Genomic DNA, 18,441 nt, shown 5'->3' with positions numbered 1-18,441 from the left:
TGTCTCCTTAAGTGGTTTCCGTGTCCCAGTTTTAGAAACAGAAGTGTTCACGCCGCCTCTCCCCACCCCCTACCCCAAGAGAATGCCACGTGTTTAGGGGTGGCTACCAGCCCCAGCGCTAAAGTCTGCAATCTTTCCAGGCTGTGCCTAGGGGTAGCGGGGGGCACCCGGGCTGAAGGGAGACTCAGGGATGGAGAGGGGAGAGTTTGGGGTGTTGGCTGGCCTCTGCTGGGGCTCTTCCCCCTGGGGAGGCAGAGCTGGGTCAAGCCAGTTATCAAGAGTGCCTGTGAACATGCCGCTCTGCTCCCGGGGGGGCAGACTGCCCAGGCCACTGACTACTGCGGGACGAGGGCCCGCGGCATACGTTCCCAGCACTCCGCTTCGGGCGTAGTGCCGCCCTGCACTCAGCCTGCAGGACAGTTGGGTGGAAATCTGGGAACAATTTCACCTGCTGTTAAGCCCATGCGGTTACCCGGAACTGTATTTTCCTGCGGCCCGATGTTATTTGAGACACTCAGAGCTGACTGTTGTCCCCACAAGCTCTGTTGCCTTCCGGCATTTTTGTCACCGCCTCGCTAACGACTGGGCGAGACTCCTCTGACCCGCCAACTCCTCAGTCTGTGCAGACCGAAGTAGCTCCTGCTCACCAGACCATCCTCTCTCCCCAAGCCATATGCTAGGATTGAAGGAAGGGTTCTGATGGGACTTTCCCGGTCTCATCCTGGGAGGCAGAGGCATGTTGAGACTGTCAGCTCCTCAAGGGCAGACACTGTGTTTTCTAACACCTTTGTATTCCCCCAAACATGGAGCGTGATGGTCTACGTACAGTCCGTACTACAGACTGACTAATCAGCAGAAGAGCACTTTCTCATCCCAGCTCCACCACTGGCCTGCTGTATGTGTCCTTGGGCAAGTCACTTACCCTCTGTAGGCCTCAGTTTCCCTCTGTAAAATGGGAAAGCTTCCTCTCTCCCTCCCTCCCTCCGGGGATGTGATGAGAATAAAGGAAGAGAATCGATGTCAAGAGGCTCTGGGGGAAAGCAGACTCCGCTGATTGAAGGTGTTGGAATAATGATTATTTTTGTTGTCTAAAAATATGCAGAGGGCTTAGGCTAGGAAAACTGCGCAGGGAAGAGAGTGAGGGAGGGAGAGAAAGAGAATGAAAGAGAGAACAAGAACAAAGCTTTGAGTTGGATCTGTCTCTGGGGGCTGCTTCTATGCTTTCTGCTCAGGCCTTGGGTTGGCTGGGGAAATAGGTATCTGGACTCAGAGGGGAATGGAGAAAGAGGGAGGGAGAGAGAGAATGTATGTGTGTGTTGGGGGCAGAGGGTGTCCCACGCCTCGTGGGGGGCCACACTGGCCTTGTCTTTCGCCAAATCAAGGAACTGCCCTAAAGCTAGGTGCTGACTCAGTTCCCTCTCCTCTGACTGGCCCTTCCACGCCCTCTCCCTCCCTGCCTGCTTTCTTCCTTCCTTCCTTCCTCTCACCTTTCCCCAAGCCCTGCCCCAGCCCAGGGAGTAAGATGTCCTATTGAAAGTCAGAGGTCCCCTAGCCTTCATCCTCCTTATCCCCCTTCTCCTCCTCTTCATCCTTGATATCGTCATCCTCCTCGCCCCCACCATCCTCCTCCCCAATCTCCTCCTTGTCCCCCATTACCAAGGAAGACGCTCGGTGGAGAGCTGTGGTGATGTAGTGAAGACTCCGAAATGCTGTTTGGATAGCACTGGAGATTGGGGGAAGTGGGATTCTGCCTGTATGTTTTAAGCCCCTAAGGTAAGATCAGAAAGCGTCTGGGGCAGAGAGTGCCAAGTAGCTGAAGTCATACGTTAATTATGGCCATGAATCATTTTGATTTTCAAAGCCGTTCCCTTTGACAAGGCTGTTTGCCTAGTGCCAGGGCTTCAGACGGCACTTTTTCCACTGCTCTTTGAAAGCTGCAGGACACGCTATTGCTTCCCCCGGTCGGTGGCTATCGTCCACGACCACTGCTGGGAGCCGAATGAGCCGGGCGCCTGACCGGTCTTCTCTCCGTGGGCTACTTCCAGACTCTCGGCCCAGCGGGATCTGGACCTGGGTGGGAGGCCAGGCACCCTGGAGAGCTGGCGAGGTGGCCACTGGATGCAGACACTGGGAAGGGAGACTTCTGGTAGCCGAAAGCTGGCACGGTTTACTTTCAGGAGGTGCGTCTGCCAGCAGGGCAGTGCGGATGCCGACCGAGGCCCCTGCAGGCCTCCCGTGAACAGTGGGGTCTCCCGTTCAGTCTCTTCATGTGGGGAAAGATAATCGAAGAGTCATACTCAGAAGAGTCATACTTCGTCTCCCAAGGGGATTGGTCGGGGGCATCGGCCCGAGGTGGGATACCGTACCCAGGCCCCTGGCGGATGAGGCCCCTGCTGGGACCTCCTGGGCCACCTGCGGGGCTGGTGTAGGGAACGGGGGAGCCCCAGGCCCAGCCACGTGGATTCTGACTGCCGTGTTGCTTTCTTTCGTAGGCTCCACAGGGCCCAGTGTGCAATCAAACAGACTCAGGTAACTGTGCAGAGAATTGGGAGGGAGATCGAAGAGAAACTGAAACTCACATCTACGAGCAACGAGCTGGTGAGTTTGGATGATTTTTTTTCCCTTGGAACTAGAGGGTGGTTTCTGGGGGAGCCAACTGGTCCCGTGACCGTCCCCGAGTAGCGTGTGGTGTTCTATCACCACGTCGGGCTGAGGGATCGGGTTCTGGATCCCATGAAATCATTAACAGGCTCTTTTGTTAATACCCTGTAAATGGGCAGTGTAAACGCAGACTGTGTGGTGAATACAAGATGGCTGCCAGAGAAAGCAACACCCTGGGAGCTGTCTCGGGCTCTACAGAATTAATTAAAGATATGTTTGGATCAAGCCAGTGGGTCTGGCTAGTGGCCATCTGCCCCCCGGGAAGGGGATGAAGTGCGGGGCCGGGAGAAAACTGGCCATCTGCCCGGCAGGCCACCGGCTGGCTGGCATCTCGTGGTGGTAACGAGCGATGCCTCTGCCCTTTGAGCTGGAGAGAGGGACTCCTGGGCCCCGGAGCTTGAACTTGGCCGACAGCGGGAGGGCACCCTGGCTGGCCAGTGTTTCCGGGGGTTGGAGAGCTGTTCCTCTGGACTCGACTCGGCTGCCCTCGGCTCCCTTAAATCCAGCCCGCTCCGCTGGGTTTCCCACCGCCCTCCCGCCCCACGTCTCACCAAACACACTTTCTTCTTCCCCGCAGTCGGGGACCTTGAAAGGCCATGTATACTGAAGCCCCTGCCCAGGACCGGCCCTTCTCCACAGAGGCTTTATTCTCCCCATTTCCCTGGCCTGAGGCCAGCCCCGCAGATGCCCGATTCCGTTCTCCCGCAGCGCGAGCTAGGTCTCTGGCTGGGAAACGCATGTTTCCTGCCGTTTCCCCTAATCCCGGGCGGTGGCAGTTCCCCAGAGCAGAACGGAGCGGCCGACCGGGGTGGCTGGCCGCGTTCCCGGGCGGAGGGCTGCCGGGAGCTGCTTTCGACTCGACACGGGGCTGCTTCTCTCCACCAATTTTGGGAAGAATGTTCCACCCGGCTCCCCGGGAGCCGCTGGACGGTTCCGGCCAACGACCGTGGGACGGGGAGAGCTGAGAAGAAGGGACTGTCACCCTCAGATGCTGCAGCCTAGTGTGGGCTCATTTCCTGTAATCATCCCTGGACACTGCAGTTTGGCGTGGGTGTCTTTCCCATGGCCACTCCCTGGGCACTGCAGCTTGACGGGCTCGTTCCCTGTAGCCGCCCTGGCACTGCAGTTCTTTCCCGTGGCCGCTCTTTTTTTTCTTTTCCTAATGGTGTTTGTTAAGTGCTTTCGATGTGCCAGGCACTGTTCTGAGCGCTGGGGTAGATACTAAGTAATCAGGTTGGATGCAGACCATGTCCCACATGGGGCTCGCAGTCTTCATTCCCATTTTACAGATGAGGGAACTGTAGCACAAGAAGTGAAGTGACTTCCCAAGGTCACACAGCAGACAAGTGGCGGAGCCGGGTTGGAGCCCAGGTTCTTCCGGCTCCCAGGCCCATACTCCGTCCGCTAAGCCTCGCTGTTTTTATTCTCTGGTTACTGTGGCCTGAAGTAGGCTCGTTCCCTGTAGCCGCCCCCGGGCATCGCAGTCTGGCGTGGGCTTCTTTCCCGGTGGCCACTCGTGACCTGAGGTGGGCTCATTCCCCGTGACTGCCACTGAGTGCCGTGTCCTGAAGTGGGCTCATTCCCTGCTGCTGGCCTCGGGGCTCTCCAGTCTCTCCCACCTCTCCCTGCCAAAATTGCCTTTTCTCACTGGAATCCCGTTCTCCCGTCCTTGATGTTAACACCTGCCCACGTGGCCCGCCGGTCTCACCGGGACCCAGGAGGGATCACTCGGACTCTGGCCGGCCAGCCTCGGGCACGCTAGATGTCCGCTCCTCGGGCGGCGTGCTCCGCCTGACGGCTTTCCCAGATGATCTTGCCATCTGTTTGGAATCAGTGTCGGCCCACGTTGGGGGAAGAAAATATTTTGGGTGAGAAATTACCAGTCCAAACCTTCGCACATTGCTGCCAAAATCACTTTCCTTGCCCGCTGTGATGGTCCTGCCATTCCCCGCCTTCCCCAGCGCCCTCTCCCCTCCAGATCCAGCAGGAACTTGGGGTTCGCCGGACTCACCCTCCCCTCTGGCCGTCTGCTCCCTCCTCGCCCCGGCCTGCGCTCTCTGGCCACTGCCAGACTGAGCCCTCTCCTTGGTTCGGCTAGGCCTCGCCCTCTGGCCTGACTGCGCTGAGCCCCTCCTCAGCTTCTCTGGATGCGTGGGGAGACCCTCCTCCCTACTTCCCTCCGCCGCTGCCTCCCCATCTTCCCCCCACCCCCTCCCTCCGGCCTCCTTCCCCCCTCCCTGCCGTCCGGCATTCCTCTCTCCCTGTGAATTTCATCTCCAAGAAGTCTCTTCTCATTAACCCAGTGCATTTTCCAACCCCCGGCCCCCAGGTCCTGCCCCCCTCCTCCCTCTCACACAGTCCCGGAGTTGTCAGTTCTGTCTGCCACATCTGGGTTTGTTATCTGTGTCGGGTCTCAGCTCCTTGGCCAGGAAATCAACTCGCTGAGCGCGGGAACTCTGCCCAGTCACTACCCCCGTGGTGTCACGCCACACACCCCGGGGGCTCTGACTCCCTGTGAACGGGAAGCCCGGGCCCTGGCTTCTCCAGCCCTGCCAGTGTGTGGCCAGAGGAGCTGGGCCCGGGTCCTTGGCCTCTGCTGGTCTGGGCCGTGGAGTTCGGGGGCCTGTTGTTGTATTATTACTACCACAAGTCCCCAGTGAACTCCTCCACGCCTAGATGCGGGTGGATGTCGGCTGTTCATTTCCTAGCCTACGTCGTCCGTCGTGTAAGATTCCCTCAAGCCGAGTTTCTCCATCTTGCCTTTTTTTTTTTTCAGAAAAAAGAGAGCGAGTGCCTTCGACTGAAGATCCTCGTCCTCCGGAACGAGCTGGAGCGACAACAGCGGGTCCTGGGGCGCGAGGTGGCCCTCTTACAGAAGCAGGAGCTGACGTTGAGGGACCAAGGTGAGGAGGGAGAATGGTGCAAGCAGGGAACTGGAGCCCTTGGTCGCCCCATCTCTCTACCGTGTCCCTACCCCACGCCTCCCCTCCGGCCGGATCTGAGCAGACGATGCCGGGAGAGTCGTCTGGGGAGAGGGGCTCGGCTATGGGACCGGCCGGCCGTTCGCTATGAGGTCTGTGTGATGGAAACAAGGGGTGTGGGCCCGGCCCACGAGAACCCTATGGTCTGATGGGAGAGACCAGGACCCTCGTGGATTGCAAACGGCGGGGACTCGTGGGGAAAATACAGGAACGGCCGCTGACTTCAAAATCAGCCCAAGGATGTATACATCCAAGGGTTACGGTGTGGTTTGCTAAGGGCGGCTTGGAAATAACCCGATTGTGAAGGTGTGGGGGGTGTCCATCAGTCAATCAATGTTATGTATTGAGCATTTGCTAAGTGCAGGGCACTGTACTAGGTGCTTGGGAGAGTACAATACAACAGAACTAGTAGGCGCATTCCCTGCCCATGGTGAGTGTACAGCCTAGAAGGGGAAATAGATATTAACGTGAAGCGGTGGCTGGGGGGGGTGCCCTTGCCAGGAAAGTGGAGGTCATTTGGAGCAGGCCTGGGAAGAGGCCTGACCAGGATGGTAGGGGTCAATCAGGGAGGCCTCTTGGAGGAGGTGGATTTTTAGGAAGGCTTTGAAGATGGTGAGGAATCCGTCAAATGTGCTGTACCCATAATGACCCCTGAGCTACTGCTGCACACATGATTCCTCCAGAGGAGGAACTGGGGTTGATGGTAAAATTCCACGGGAGAGTGGAGAAGATGGTTTTCCCCCTCAGAGTTGAGACGTCGGTAGCTAGGTCGAGCCATTGCTGAAACAGGTGGAAACCCATTCCCAAGACCTCCCTCCCTCCACCTGGAAGGAAAGTTAATCCGCATACATGCCGGGTATTCAGCTGGTGACTCTGCCTGGAACCTAGCCAATCCCAGGGATGGATTGGGAAGGAGGAAAGGGTTAGAAAATGTGCAAGGGAAGGAAGAAGCCCACCAGCCATTTCAAGTCGGGGGTGGGAGAGCTGAGCAATCCTGGGAACAGGATGCAAGTGAAAGAGTCTCCAGGTTGGGGTTCTGAGCTCCGACCCCTGACTGGGAAAATGGTCATGCCGACTGGCAGGAGTTCTGCCCTGGCCTCTGCCGACCTTGAGGGTGCTCCTTGTGGTCAGGGAACACGTCTACCAACTCTGTTATATTGTACTCTCCCAAGCGCTTAGTATAGCACTCTGCTCAGAGAAGCGTTCAATAAATACCATCAGTTGATGGCTGTGGAGGGGTTGAACCGGCTCCTGGAACTCCCCCAGAGAAGGCTGAAGAGAATGGGCCAGAGGGGGCCCCAGGACACGGCAGAAAAGTAGAAAGGCTCCTGAGAAAGTGAACGTGTTAGAAGAAAGGGGCATTCGGATCAGAGTCCTCTTATTTGTTACCCAATTGATTCATTAAAATCCCTTCAATTTTTCTAATCAAGAGCCAGAAAGAGCTCTGACCTCGTGCCTACTTTCGGAAATGGGGCTCCAGGGATTCCTAGGGGTCGGAGAGATGTATCTGTAAGGGAAGCAGAGGGACGGGGGGAAGGTGAGGCTCCTCTGAGCTCCCGGCAGCCGACCTCAGGTGGGAGGCCGGCTGACTGCACCCGAAACGATTCCCTTGCTTTTTTAGTGTCCATCTGAGAGCCGGGGGCCCGTGGCAGCAGCCGAAGGGGTGGAGGATTGGGGTTCACTTGGTGGAGGTCTCCAATTCTCACCCGTTCATTTCTAGAAGGAAAAAGTAGAGGTTTTTAGGGCCCAGTGAATACACCTCCAGGGTATGGCTCCAGGGTTTCTCTCAGCCAGGAGAGGGGCTGAGGGGACCCCAGTATGTTACGGCCCCAGTGCCTTCGGAAGGTCCAGCGAGTGCCCTTGCTCCCAGTGCTCAGACGGATGTGCTGGTGTGTGGATGGGCAAGGGGAGGAGGAAGCCACCCGCCTTGGTGTGGGTTGGAGAGGTTGGAGGGAGAGAGAGGGAGCAGAGGGCACTCGGAGCGACAAGTGGGATACTCGAGGATGAACCATTCCATTTTCCTTGGAGTTCGGGCTGACTCGGCCACGAGTGTTTCTCTGTTTTGCTCTGTTTTTCACGGTCCCTGGATATCTCTGAAACCACATCAGAGAGCGGGAGCCGTCTGCCCTCCCCTGTGTAGCCCACATTAGAGAATCAGCTGGTCAGCTGTGCTCCGTCCTCCACAACGTAAACGTTTTTCCAGGCATCTGGACATTTTGGGGGTGTTTACCGGCTCTTTTTTCAAAGAAAACCTTGACAGATTGATGGTAACATTCCACTTCATAACACCTCCCCGGCGAGCAGGATCGAGTCCCTTATGCCGCTGAAGCCGTCAATCAACATCCGGGTTCCTAGTGCCGCCGCCGTGGCTCTTGGAGGGACGGGTCATCGGCCGGCTTGGTGGGCGGGCGCCGAGCGTGTGCCAGGCATCCGCCGGTGCCGGGCTGTCACTCCAGCTCGGTAGGACCCTCCCGGGAGCCATGTCCGTCAGTGCCCCGTCTGTCAGCACCGTGTCCATCTGGCAGGGCGGCCCCATGTGCTACGGCGGGTTCGGGATCGGGCGCGGCCTTGGTCCAGGGGAGAGATCCTTCCTCCTCGGGGACTCCGGAGGAGCCCAGGGAGCATCTGCAGGAGGTGCGATGCCATAGAAGGGTGTTTGCCACACTAGCAGACCAGTGGGTGTGGGTCCCACCAATTCTGTCCCCGATCTCTGACCTTCCCCCCCCCGGGAGCTTGGCTCCCAGGGCCTGGCCCTTCCTCAGAGCCTCGGGCATCTCTTTCCTGCTTGGCTCGAGGCAGGCACGGGGTGGCTCAGAACTGGAGCGGCTAGAAGTACCAGCTAGCCAGGTCTTGATCCCAGGGGCACTGAGGCTTGTGGGTTGAGCACTTGACCGAGTTAATGCAGATTCAGCGGCAGTGGGATTTCAACAGGGCAGTCCTTGGGCCATGCCGAATCGTACTTTCCAAGCGCTTAGTACAGTGCTGTGCACACAGTAAGCGCTCAATAAATATGATTGAATGAATGGGAAGTTGAACTTTCTCTGCTACTGAATCCCTGTTGGGTTCGCCTTGCAGCATGACTCCTTTTCGTTCCCATCAACGAAAGTGTCCAAACCCCAGCTTTGAATAAAACAGCTTCTGGCCTCTCCGAACTGGGTTAAAATTCTGGGGGTCGAAACCCACACATCCAGAGAGCGGAGACGCTGCCGGCATCGGGCGTGTCAGAAAGCCTCGCGGACTAGAGCCCGTGCTTGTGCCAGCTTTCCACCTCCTCTCTTCCCACTTCCTCGTCAGACACGCAAGCTGCCGGGTTTCTGGCTGAGTGTGCGGGCAAGTCTGCTTTGGGCTGCCTCTCTTGGCCCGCATCTCGGGTCAACCTAGCCCTGCCTTCCTCTGCCGGGGCGGCTGCCGAAAGAACCCCACCTCCTCCAGAAGGCCTTCCCTGAGGACCCCCCCCCTCAGGGGCCAGCAGTCTGTGTCATCCAGGGCCACCCAGCACAGTGGCTGGTGACTGGCTCTGGAATTACCCCCTTCCGGGTGGGGGTGGAACTGAAAAGCCCACACCCCACTGGGCACACGCGAAGACGGTCCCTGGTTGTGCCGCTGAGACATTTGCTATTTGCAGGGCTGGTCTTTCCTCTGAGTCTCATGATCTCTGGAGGCTTCTGGTCAAAGCCTTTCCGTAACAGAGCCCACCAAGCTGGCCGGTCTGCCGCAGCCGTCTCCTTGCTTTCAGCTACCCTACGGCCCTGGCTGACGTGGGCCAGCTGCTTTTTTATAAATGGTATTTGTTAAGTGCTTACTATGTGCCAGACGCTGTACTGAGTGCTGGGGTAGATATAAGCTAATCAGATCGGACATGGGGCTCACACCTCTAAACCTTATTTTACAGATGAGGTAACTGGGGCACTGAGAAATGACTTGCCCGGGGTCACAGAGCAGACAGAGTTGCGGAGCTGGGATCAGGACCCAGATCCTCCGACTCCCAAGCCTGCGCTCGTTCCGTAAGGCCACGCTGCTCCTATCTGGCCTCCCCGGGCCCGGAGAGCATGGCTGGAGGCCTGGATATATGTAGCTTGACAACCAGACCTTTCTGACGGGCACCTTAGCGTCCGTCTTGGAAACATCTGTGGGACTCGGGGTGATTGTTGTTCGGATACGTGGCACCTCCCGTGGGGCCGGCTTCAGGGAACACGACTGGGAGACCTGAACCTCGTTCTTGGCGGTTGTTCTGCTGACCTATTCTGCCCGTGACCGCCCCGTGCCGAGATGCGGGGAGTGCTCCTGGCTGTTTTCCCAGCGCCGCACTCTTGACTGAGCTACCCCATCTCCCTGCAGGCAGCGCGTTTGAGGCAGAGCGCCTGAAGCTCCGACTGCATCAGGATGCCCTGCGGGAGCTCAGGAAGACATGCACGGCCAAGAGGTGAGCACGACGCTGCCGGGCACCTGTCGGCGGCCCACCCTCCCGGGGTCCCTGAGCCAGCAGCAGGCCACCCTGAGGTTGCCCGCTCCCAAGCCTCCCCAAGGAACCCCGAGCCTGCTCCCCACTGCTCTGCTGTGCCCTCGCCCGCCGCCCCCCAGTCCCCGGGGGCTAACCCTCAGCTCTGTAGGCTGGAGGGGATGGCTGGGGTGGGGATCCCTAGCCCTGACAGTTCCCCGATTCTCCCTCCCGGACAGAGAGCAGTTCCTGAAGACGAACGCTCAGCTGACCGTCCGCTGCCGTCAGCTGCTGTCGGAGCTCGCGTACATCTACCCCATTGACCTGGTAGGTCACCACCCCTGTCTGAAGCTCCCACTCCCGGCCTGCCTACAAGTCAGCCCCGAGGACAGACTGGACCGTGGGCAGCCAGGGAGGGGCAGAGGTTCCACCGGGGCCAGAGGAGGTCCTGCTGACTGCTTCTTGTTGGATTCCATCTGGCCAGAGGCTGAAAACCCAGGATTTGGACTCTGGAGCCCGTATGGTTCTGTGGGTGAGCTGGATGTGCAGTGATCCATCCCTGGCACCCTGACCCCAATAGCCCACCCAGGGCTTATTTAGCCTTGAGGCCGCTTGTAGGCTAGAAGACCTTGTTCTTGGCTAAGCCCTGAGGGGAGCTGGCTGGACCTTCCCGTGGGACTCAATGGCCAGCAGATGGTTCGGATGACCTGACGGGCCTTCCTCCATGAACCCAGCCAAATCCAAGGTAGCATTTTGGCAGGCAGAGCTGCGGACCCCGGGGGAGCTGGAGTGGTGGACAGCCTGGACCTCCTGGTCTCAGACCAATTGCTGGAGTTTTTCTTTTTTTTGGCATTTCTGACATCAAGTGTTATTTTGAACCCCGGAGTCAGGTCCGGGGGAGGAATTTGACATGGCCCTCGCCCCGTGGGGCCGACTGGACCCTTCAGCCATGACTCATTATTCAATCAGTTTGGGTTTCAATCTGCCGGGGAGCCCTACCTGCCCCCCGGCAAGAGATTTGGGTAGATGAGTTGCAGCTGCAGGCCCGGGAAGGGCGGCAGCAGTGGTGGCGACGGGTGTTTGGCCCGACTTAGCTCAGCACAGCATCGCTCGCCTTCTGACGGGTGTCTCCTCCTCGATCCACAGAATGAGCAGAAGGATTATTTTGTCTGCGGAGTCAAGCTGCCCAATTCAGAAGACTTCCAAGGTATTCTGCTCTTCTCTCCGCCACGGGGCGGACCGTGGGACACGAGGGCAGACCGTACCCGGGGAGCGGAGAAACTGAGCCGGGGCTGGGAGCAGAACAGAAAGTGAGAGAAGGCTGGGAGGCAGGGATGTGGGTGCGTGATCCTGGCACAGCAGTCTCCCTTTCAGTTCTCTTTGCAGCACCCCACCTTTCCTCCTTCCCTGAGCCTTGGTGTCCCCCGTTTTGGACTTAGCATTAAAGGGCACCCAGGAGTGTTTGCACTTTGAAGCAAAATCATTCCAGCCATTCGAAGACTTAGAGGCAGGTGAAATGTGCTGTGTCTGGGCTTTAGAACCAATCGAAGACTAGCCGGGTGGGGTGGTGGGGAAGGCAGTTGGAGGGAGGGAGAGAGAGGAAACTCACAAGAGATGCCAGGTCACAGCAGGAGCTCCTTCCCGGAGAAGGGAAAAAAAAGGACTGAAGAAGTAGCCAGGTTTTCACACGGCGCTTCCCCCCTTGTGTTCCCCTCGCAGCGAGAGACGACAGCAGCATCGCGGTGGCCCTTGGCTACACAGCCCACCTGGTCTCCATGATTTCCTTCTTCCTCCAAGGGCCGCTCCGGTACCCCGTTGTCCACAAGGGGTCCCGGTCCGCCATCAAAGACAACATCAACGACAAACTGGCGGATAAAGAGCGCGAGTAGGTGATGCTTTCTGCAGAAGGCCCCGGGCGGGGGGGTGGGGGCACAGAGCCCTACTCTGTTCCAGTGAGGAGGTGGTGGCTTGGGAACCGGGGACTCAGCTCTTGGTTGTAGCAGAAGTCATTCGGGTCCTGCTCGGCGACAGAGTTGAGGCTGAGGCGGAGACGAGCTAGAGATACGGTGGAAGGGAAGGGGCTCGAGGAAACCAGGGTGTCCCGTTTCTCCTATCACCTCACGAGGCTGTGGACTCACCTTCCAGGCTCTCCACCATCTCGCCCCTTCTTTCCCATCTACCCAACTCCTCCTCTTTGCTCCTCCCATGCAACTTTCCACTGAGGCTCACTCTGGCCTCTCCCTCCTCCATCCCCTCGCTCATGCTGTTTTCCCAGGCTCTCCCGAATTCTGATCCCTCCTGAGATCCCACCTCTTCCAACAGGCCTTCTCCGACTCATTCCCAGCAGCCTGAGTCATCTAAACCCCTGAGCCATTTCTAGCACTTAGGAACTTACTGACACTAATCCTTGGCACCTGTATATGTGCGTTTCTTCAATCCGACTTTTATTTATTTTGATAACTGTGTTTGTAAACACACATTTCTGGCTTCTGCATTTTTGTCATCTCCTTGTGGGCAGAGAATACGTCACTTGAGAAGCAGCATGACCTGGTGGAAAAGAACCCAGGCCTGGGAGTTGGGAACTGGGTTCTATTTCCGGCTCCACCACTGTCGGGCAAGTTACTTCCTTTCTCTGGGCCTCTTTTTTCTCATCTGTAAAATCGATGTCATATTTGAGTGCTTACTCTGTGCAGAGCGCTGTACTGAGCGCTTGGGAGAGTATATTTTAGCAGAGTTGGTAGACACATTCCCTTCCCACGACAGTCTTACAGTCCAGAGGACGAGCTAGGGGTTCACTTCTTGTTCTCCCTCCCCCTTGGACTCTGAGCCCCATGTGGGACAGTGATTGTGTCTGATCTGATTGTAGGACGTCGACCCCAGCGCCCGGTGCCTGGCACATAGTAAACGCTTAGCTAATGCCACAATTCTCATTATTGCTTTAGTATGGGGAAGCAGCGTGGCACAGTGGAAAGAGCTCGGGCTTGGGAGTCAGAGGTCATGGGTTCGGACCCGGCTCTGCCGCTTGTCAGCTGTGTGACTGTGGGCAAGTCACTTCCCTTCTCCGGGCCTCAGTGACCTCATCTGTAAAATGGGGATGAAGACTGTGAGCCTCAATGGGGGCAACCTGATTACCCTGTGTCTACCCCAGCGCTTAGAACAGTACTCTGTACATAGTAAGCGCTTAACAAATACCAACGTTGTTATTATTACTTTCCCAAGAACTCAGTATAGTGCACTGTCCCCAGGGGAGCGCTTAAACAATACTCTTGTCAATGCCGCAAGGGTGGGAAATAGTTTCCCTGACCTGTGACCCCTGACCCCCAGACCCCCTAGGCATCTCGCAGCAACTTCGTTGTCCCGTTCCCAGTGTCTGTGGTCATGCCGTCTCCCAGACCGGGGTCTGGCTCTCCAACTTCCGGCCATAGCCAGTTGGGGAGTGGGAGCCGGGTCTGGCATTCTGCAGCGACCGGCCGGTAGAATTCCACCCTGCCCGAACTCAGCAACCCTCTGGGCCTCCGGTCACCTTCCAGTTTGGGGATGGCAGGGTGGCCTGCTCGAGGCTCCTCGCCGGAGCCAAGCATTATGCTCCGTTCGGAATGAGAAACAGGCGGACGCCGTTAAAGTCTGCCAATTGCTTGCAAAAACCTTAGCGCCCAGTGGGTTGGAGAGGCAGGTGGTTGGATGGAAAATGAAAAGCAGTCACCAGCACTTGAGGCGCATCGGTACATATGCGACTGATCTCTCTGGCTAAGGAGGGCGGAGTTGTTAAATCACCGCATAAAGCCATAAAGATGTTCGGACCTGAGATGGTGTGAGAGCGGACGGAGAGTCTGAAGGAAAGTTCTGGAGTGGAGGTTCCTTTAGCCTCCCTTAACTGTTAACATCTGACTGAGCCAGGAGGACCGGCATGTTTATGGCGGGGCCAGGCAAATATCGAAGCTGTCGTGTGATGTTGAGCAGGGAGAGATTAGACTAGTAACAAATAGGAGACCATAAAATAGAATGAGATTTCGATGACGGGAGAGCCCGGGCCCAGGCTCAGCTTCGAGCGAGCAGGCCAACGCGGCAGAGTGAGTTTGGACCGGAGGAAGGTCAGTCGGGCCGACGGGATGGTCTCAGTCATTGTGCTGGTTCCCAGTGGCCGTGGCCGGGCAGGTCCCTGGGCATCCCCCTCAAGCGCGGTATCCGAGCCCGGGGGTGGGCAGGAGTAGCCGGGCAGCGATCGGGGAGCTCATGTCCACCTCTGCTTCCTGGTGAGACTTTCCAGAGTGCCTCACACCCTGGAACCTTCGGCCTGAAAAATGCTCTTTAGTGAAAGTCACCGTCTACTTAACTCCCCTCCCCTACTCCCTAAAGTTAATCCCACCCTGGCCCATCCAGCCTGGGATTCTGCTGGATTCTCCCAGGTACCAGAAACCTGGGAGGGACCATGTGCTGGTCGCCCTCCTGGACCCCTCGTCTCGTGGTTTAAGGATGGGCCCTCCGTCTAACACCCCGGGCTCTCCCCCAGTGACCCAGCGCGGATCATCCAATGCCCCAGACTTTCCTCTCTCTAACCCTCCCTGAAATCTTTGAAAGAATCACAAGTTATTGTGGCTTACCTTGGGCGCTAGCCTTCCAGATCCCAGCTCTTTTTGAAAATGACTCTGGCATTGTCAAATTCTCCAATTTGTGCCCAGCTCCAATCGTACTGAGTTTTCTCCCTCCCATAATAACCGTGGTATTTGTTAAGCACTTATTTTGTGCCAAGCACTGTAATAGGTGCCGGGGAAGATAGAAGATAGCGTGGCTCAGTGGAAAGAGCACGGGCTTTGGAGTCAGGGCTCGTGAGTTCGAATCCCAGCTCTGCCACTTGTCGGCTGTGTGACTGTGGGTGAGTCACTTGACTTCTCTGTGCCTCAGTTCCCTCATCTGTAAAATGGGGATTAAGACTGTGAGCCCCACGTGGGACAACCCGATTCCCCTATGTCTACCCCAGCGCTTAGAACGGTGCTCGGCACATAGTAAGCGCTTAACAAATACCAACATTATTATTATTATTAAGATAATCAGGTCAGACAAAGTCCCAATCAGTCTGTCGGTGACGTTTATTGAGCACTTAATGAGCACAGAGCACTGTTTGGAGCACTTGGGACAATACCGTAGAATTGATAGGCACGTTCCCTGCCCACAAGGAGTTTACAGTCTTTATGGGGAGAAAGACAGTCAAATAAATTGCAGAGAAGGGAAATGGGAGAGCAGAGGGATGTGTACATAAGTGCTGTGGGGCTGGGGCAGTGTGTCGGGGGAGTCCTTATCCCACAGGGATAAGGAGACCAATTGAAGGGGGTCAATCCAGGTGATGGAATGAGATCACTAGGCACACCGCAAGCCCCCAGCACCGGGCTCTGCACCTTGTAGTCGCCCAGATTGGAGCTTGACACACAGTAGATGCCCAATCAGTTGTGTTGATATGATTACTGAGTGATTATCAGACCTCTGCCTTCCCGGTGCGATGCTGTCATCCGTGGCGAGGGCTGGCCAACGGCTCTGACAGCCAGGCTTTTGAAGACTATCTGGGCTGCAGGGGGAGAGAACCTGATAAAATTCTTCCCAACTTCTCCTCCCATCACTCCTGCCAGTCAGCCTGACTGACTGGGTTCTCAGAGCCCATGAAGTGCAGTTCTGGGCCATTTCCATCTCGGTGACGATCCAAACCCCCAGTTGGCTGAGGCCTGGCTTGGGGGGTTGACTCCGGCCTGGGGAGCTGAGAGCAAGCCCGGCCCCGGGGGAAGTGGAGGGAAAACACCCTTTCCCGCCGTCCCCGCTCCCCCAACCAGTGGGTCAGAGAGCCTTCAGCTGCTCCTCTAATCAGAGCAGACACTCTGGCCTTCAACCCACAGCTCAGACTTGCCCAGAGGGCACCGTGCACTGCTCCAGTGGTTACGTACGCAGAGGGTGTGTATTCATTCATTCATTCATTCAATAGTATTTATTAAGCGCTTACTATGTGCAGAGCACTGTACTAAGCGCTTGGGATGAACAAGTCGGCAACAGATAGAGACGGTCCCTGCCGTCTGACGGGCTTACAGTCTAATCGAGGGAGATGGACAGACAAGAACAATGGCAATAAATAGAGTCAAGGGGAAGAACATCTCGTAAAAACAATGGCGACTAAATAGAATCGAGGCGATGTACAATTCATTAACAAAATAAATAGGGTAATGGAAATATATACAGTTGAGCGGACGAGTACGGTGTTGTGGGGAGGGGAAGGGAGAGGTGGAGGAGCAGAGGGAAAGGGGGAAAAGAGGGTTTAGCTGCGGAGAAGTTGGGGGGTGGTAGAGGGAGTAGAGGGAGAAGGGAGCTCAGTCTGGGAAGGCCTCTTGGAGGAGGTGAGTTTTAAGTAGGGTTTTGAAGAGGGGAAGAGAATCGGTTTGGCGGAGGTGAGGAGGGAGGGTGTTCCGGGACCGCGGGAGGACGTGGCCCGGGGGTTGACGGCGGGACGGGTGAGACCGAGGAACGGCGAGGAGGTGGGCGGCGGAGGAGCGGAGCGTGCGGGGTGGGCGGTAGAAAGAGAGAAGGGAGGAGAGGTAGGAAGGGGCAAGGTGATGGAGAGCCTCGAAGCCTAGAGTGAGGAGTTTTTGTTTGGGGCGGAGGTCGATAGGCAACCACTGGAGTTGTTTAAGAAGGGGAGTGACATGCCCAGATCGTTTGTGCGGGAAGATGAGCCGGGCAGCGGAGTGAAGAATAGACCGGAGCGGGGTGAGAGAGGAGGAAGGGAGGTCAGAGAGAAGGCTGACACAGTAGTCTAGCCGGGATATAACGAGAGCCCGTAGCAGTAAGGTAGCCGTTTGGATGGAGAGGAAAGGGCGGATCTTGGCGATATCGTATAGGTGAAACCGGCAGGTCTCGGTAACGGATAAGATGTGTGGGGTGAATGAGAGAGACGAGTCAAGGATGACACCGAGATCGCGGGCCCGAGAGAAGGGAAGGATGGTAGTGCCATCCACGGTGATAGAGAAGTCTGGGAGAGGACCGGGTACTGTCTGTGGTGTGGCTGCGTGCACTGAAGGCGCAGGTACCACTCTGGGGATTAGGTACTTGAAAGATGGCCTTGAGGGAAAAGGCAGAGGGGCCTCACACGTTCAATCTTGGCCTGCCCCACTGGGGCTGAGCGTGCGTCCTGCTCTTGGCAGAGGCTGGGGGCACCGCTTCGCGTCCTGCCCCAGACGGGTCTGCAGCAGATTTAAACACTTCCAATTTGCAGTAAACAAGTCTCCCCTTTTGCTCCGCGAGACCTTGGGGAGTCGTTCCAGCACTTCCTCGCCTCTCGAGGACGCGCGAGGGGCCTGGGACTCAGGCAGGGAGGCCGCTGGGCTGGAGTGTCGCCTGCGTGACCGCGCGGTTCATCCCCGGGGGCCGCTTCCTCTCTTCGGCTCACGTATTGGAAGGCAGAGTGGGGAGACAGCCGGGTGGGCAGGGCGTGGGTTTGGGGGAGCCGGGCCAAGACCCAAAACTTCAAGGTGTTGTGAGCTGCTGGGGAGCTAGCCGAGCCCAGCAGCAAGATGATGATGATGGTATTTAATAAGCACTTACTATATGCCAGGCACTGTTCTAAACACTGGGGTAGATACAAGATAATTGGGTTGGGCACAGTCCCTGTCCCACATATGGCTCACAGCCTTCTTTCCCATTTTACAGATGAGGGAACTGAGGCCCAGAAAAGTTAAAGGGACTCGCCCAAGGTCACACAGCAGACAAGCGAAGGAGCCAGGATTAGGACCCGTGTCCTTCTGACTCCCAGGCCTGAGCTCTATCCACTGGGCCGTTTGGGGGTCCCGGACTTGTCCAGGGTCCCCAAGGCCAGTGGTTGATGGGAAAGTTGGATTCTTTGGGCTGCCAAGCGACTTGGATGGTGGCGGCCATCCAGAGCCCCGATGGGTATCCGATTGGCTAACGTTTCTCCCTCTCCCCAGGTTCCCCCTCTACCCCAAGGGGGGAGAGAAGTTGCAGTTCGATTACGGCGTTTACCTTCTGAATAAGAACATCGCTCAGGTAGGTTCCCGGCAACATCCCTCCCTCTCAGGCGCCTCCCCCCGGTCTCGGAGAGGCCAGCGTGAACTCGGATGCCCTCGATGGGACTGGTTGACTGCGGGAGCCCGGGTGGGCTACAGGTCAAGACCTGGCCGTCGTGCCAAGTTTGGGCCGAGAGCCATTCCGGTTACGAGAACACCGATACCTTGTCCTTCCCGGAGCCACCCGGGAGCACGTTCCTCTCTCGGTCTCCAGCCCTCTATCCGAGGTGACCAGAAGCCATAAACTTTGGCCAGTCCGTGCCGGGCACCCTCCATAGGTAGAGGGGCTCCCGTCCTCTCCCCA

At 57.1% G+C, this 18,441-nt stretch overlaps 1 protein-coding gene across 1 annotated transcript in view; it reads left to right on the top strand.

Annotated features, from left to right (window-relative positions):
* The window catches only part of UVRAG (UV radiation resistance associated), a 49,618-nt gene that overhangs the window by 12,618 nt on the left and 18,559 nt on the right, over positions 1 to 18,441 (top strand). The window contains exons 7-13 of the mRNA XM_029048324.2: positions 2,493 to 2,598; positions 5,438 to 5,564; positions 9,981 to 10,065; positions 10,320 to 10,407; positions 11,227 to 11,287; positions 11,800 to 11,965; positions 18,039 to 18,117. Of these exons, the coding sequence (XP_028904157.1) occupies positions 2,493 to 2,598; positions 5,438 to 5,564; positions 9,981 to 10,065; positions 10,320 to 10,407; positions 11,227 to 11,287; positions 11,800 to 11,965; positions 18,039 to 18,117 (712 nt within the window). The remainder of the gene's footprint in view (positions 1 to 2,492; positions 2,599 to 5,437; positions 5,565 to 9,980; positions 10,066 to 10,319; positions 10,408 to 11,226; positions 11,288 to 11,799; positions 11,966 to 18,038; positions 18,118 to 18,441) is intronic.

This window comes from Ornithorhynchus anatinus, chromosome 20 (genome assembly GCF_004115215.2).
Source record: "Ornithorhynchus anatinus isolate Pmale09 chromosome 20, mOrnAna1.pri.v4, whole genome shotgun sequence".
NCBI classification, from domain to species: Eukaryota; Metazoa; Chordata; class Mammalia; order Monotremata; family Ornithorhynchidae; genus Ornithorhynchus; species Ornithorhynchus anatinus.
This window is presented reverse-complemented; position numbering and strand designations above follow the sequence as displayed.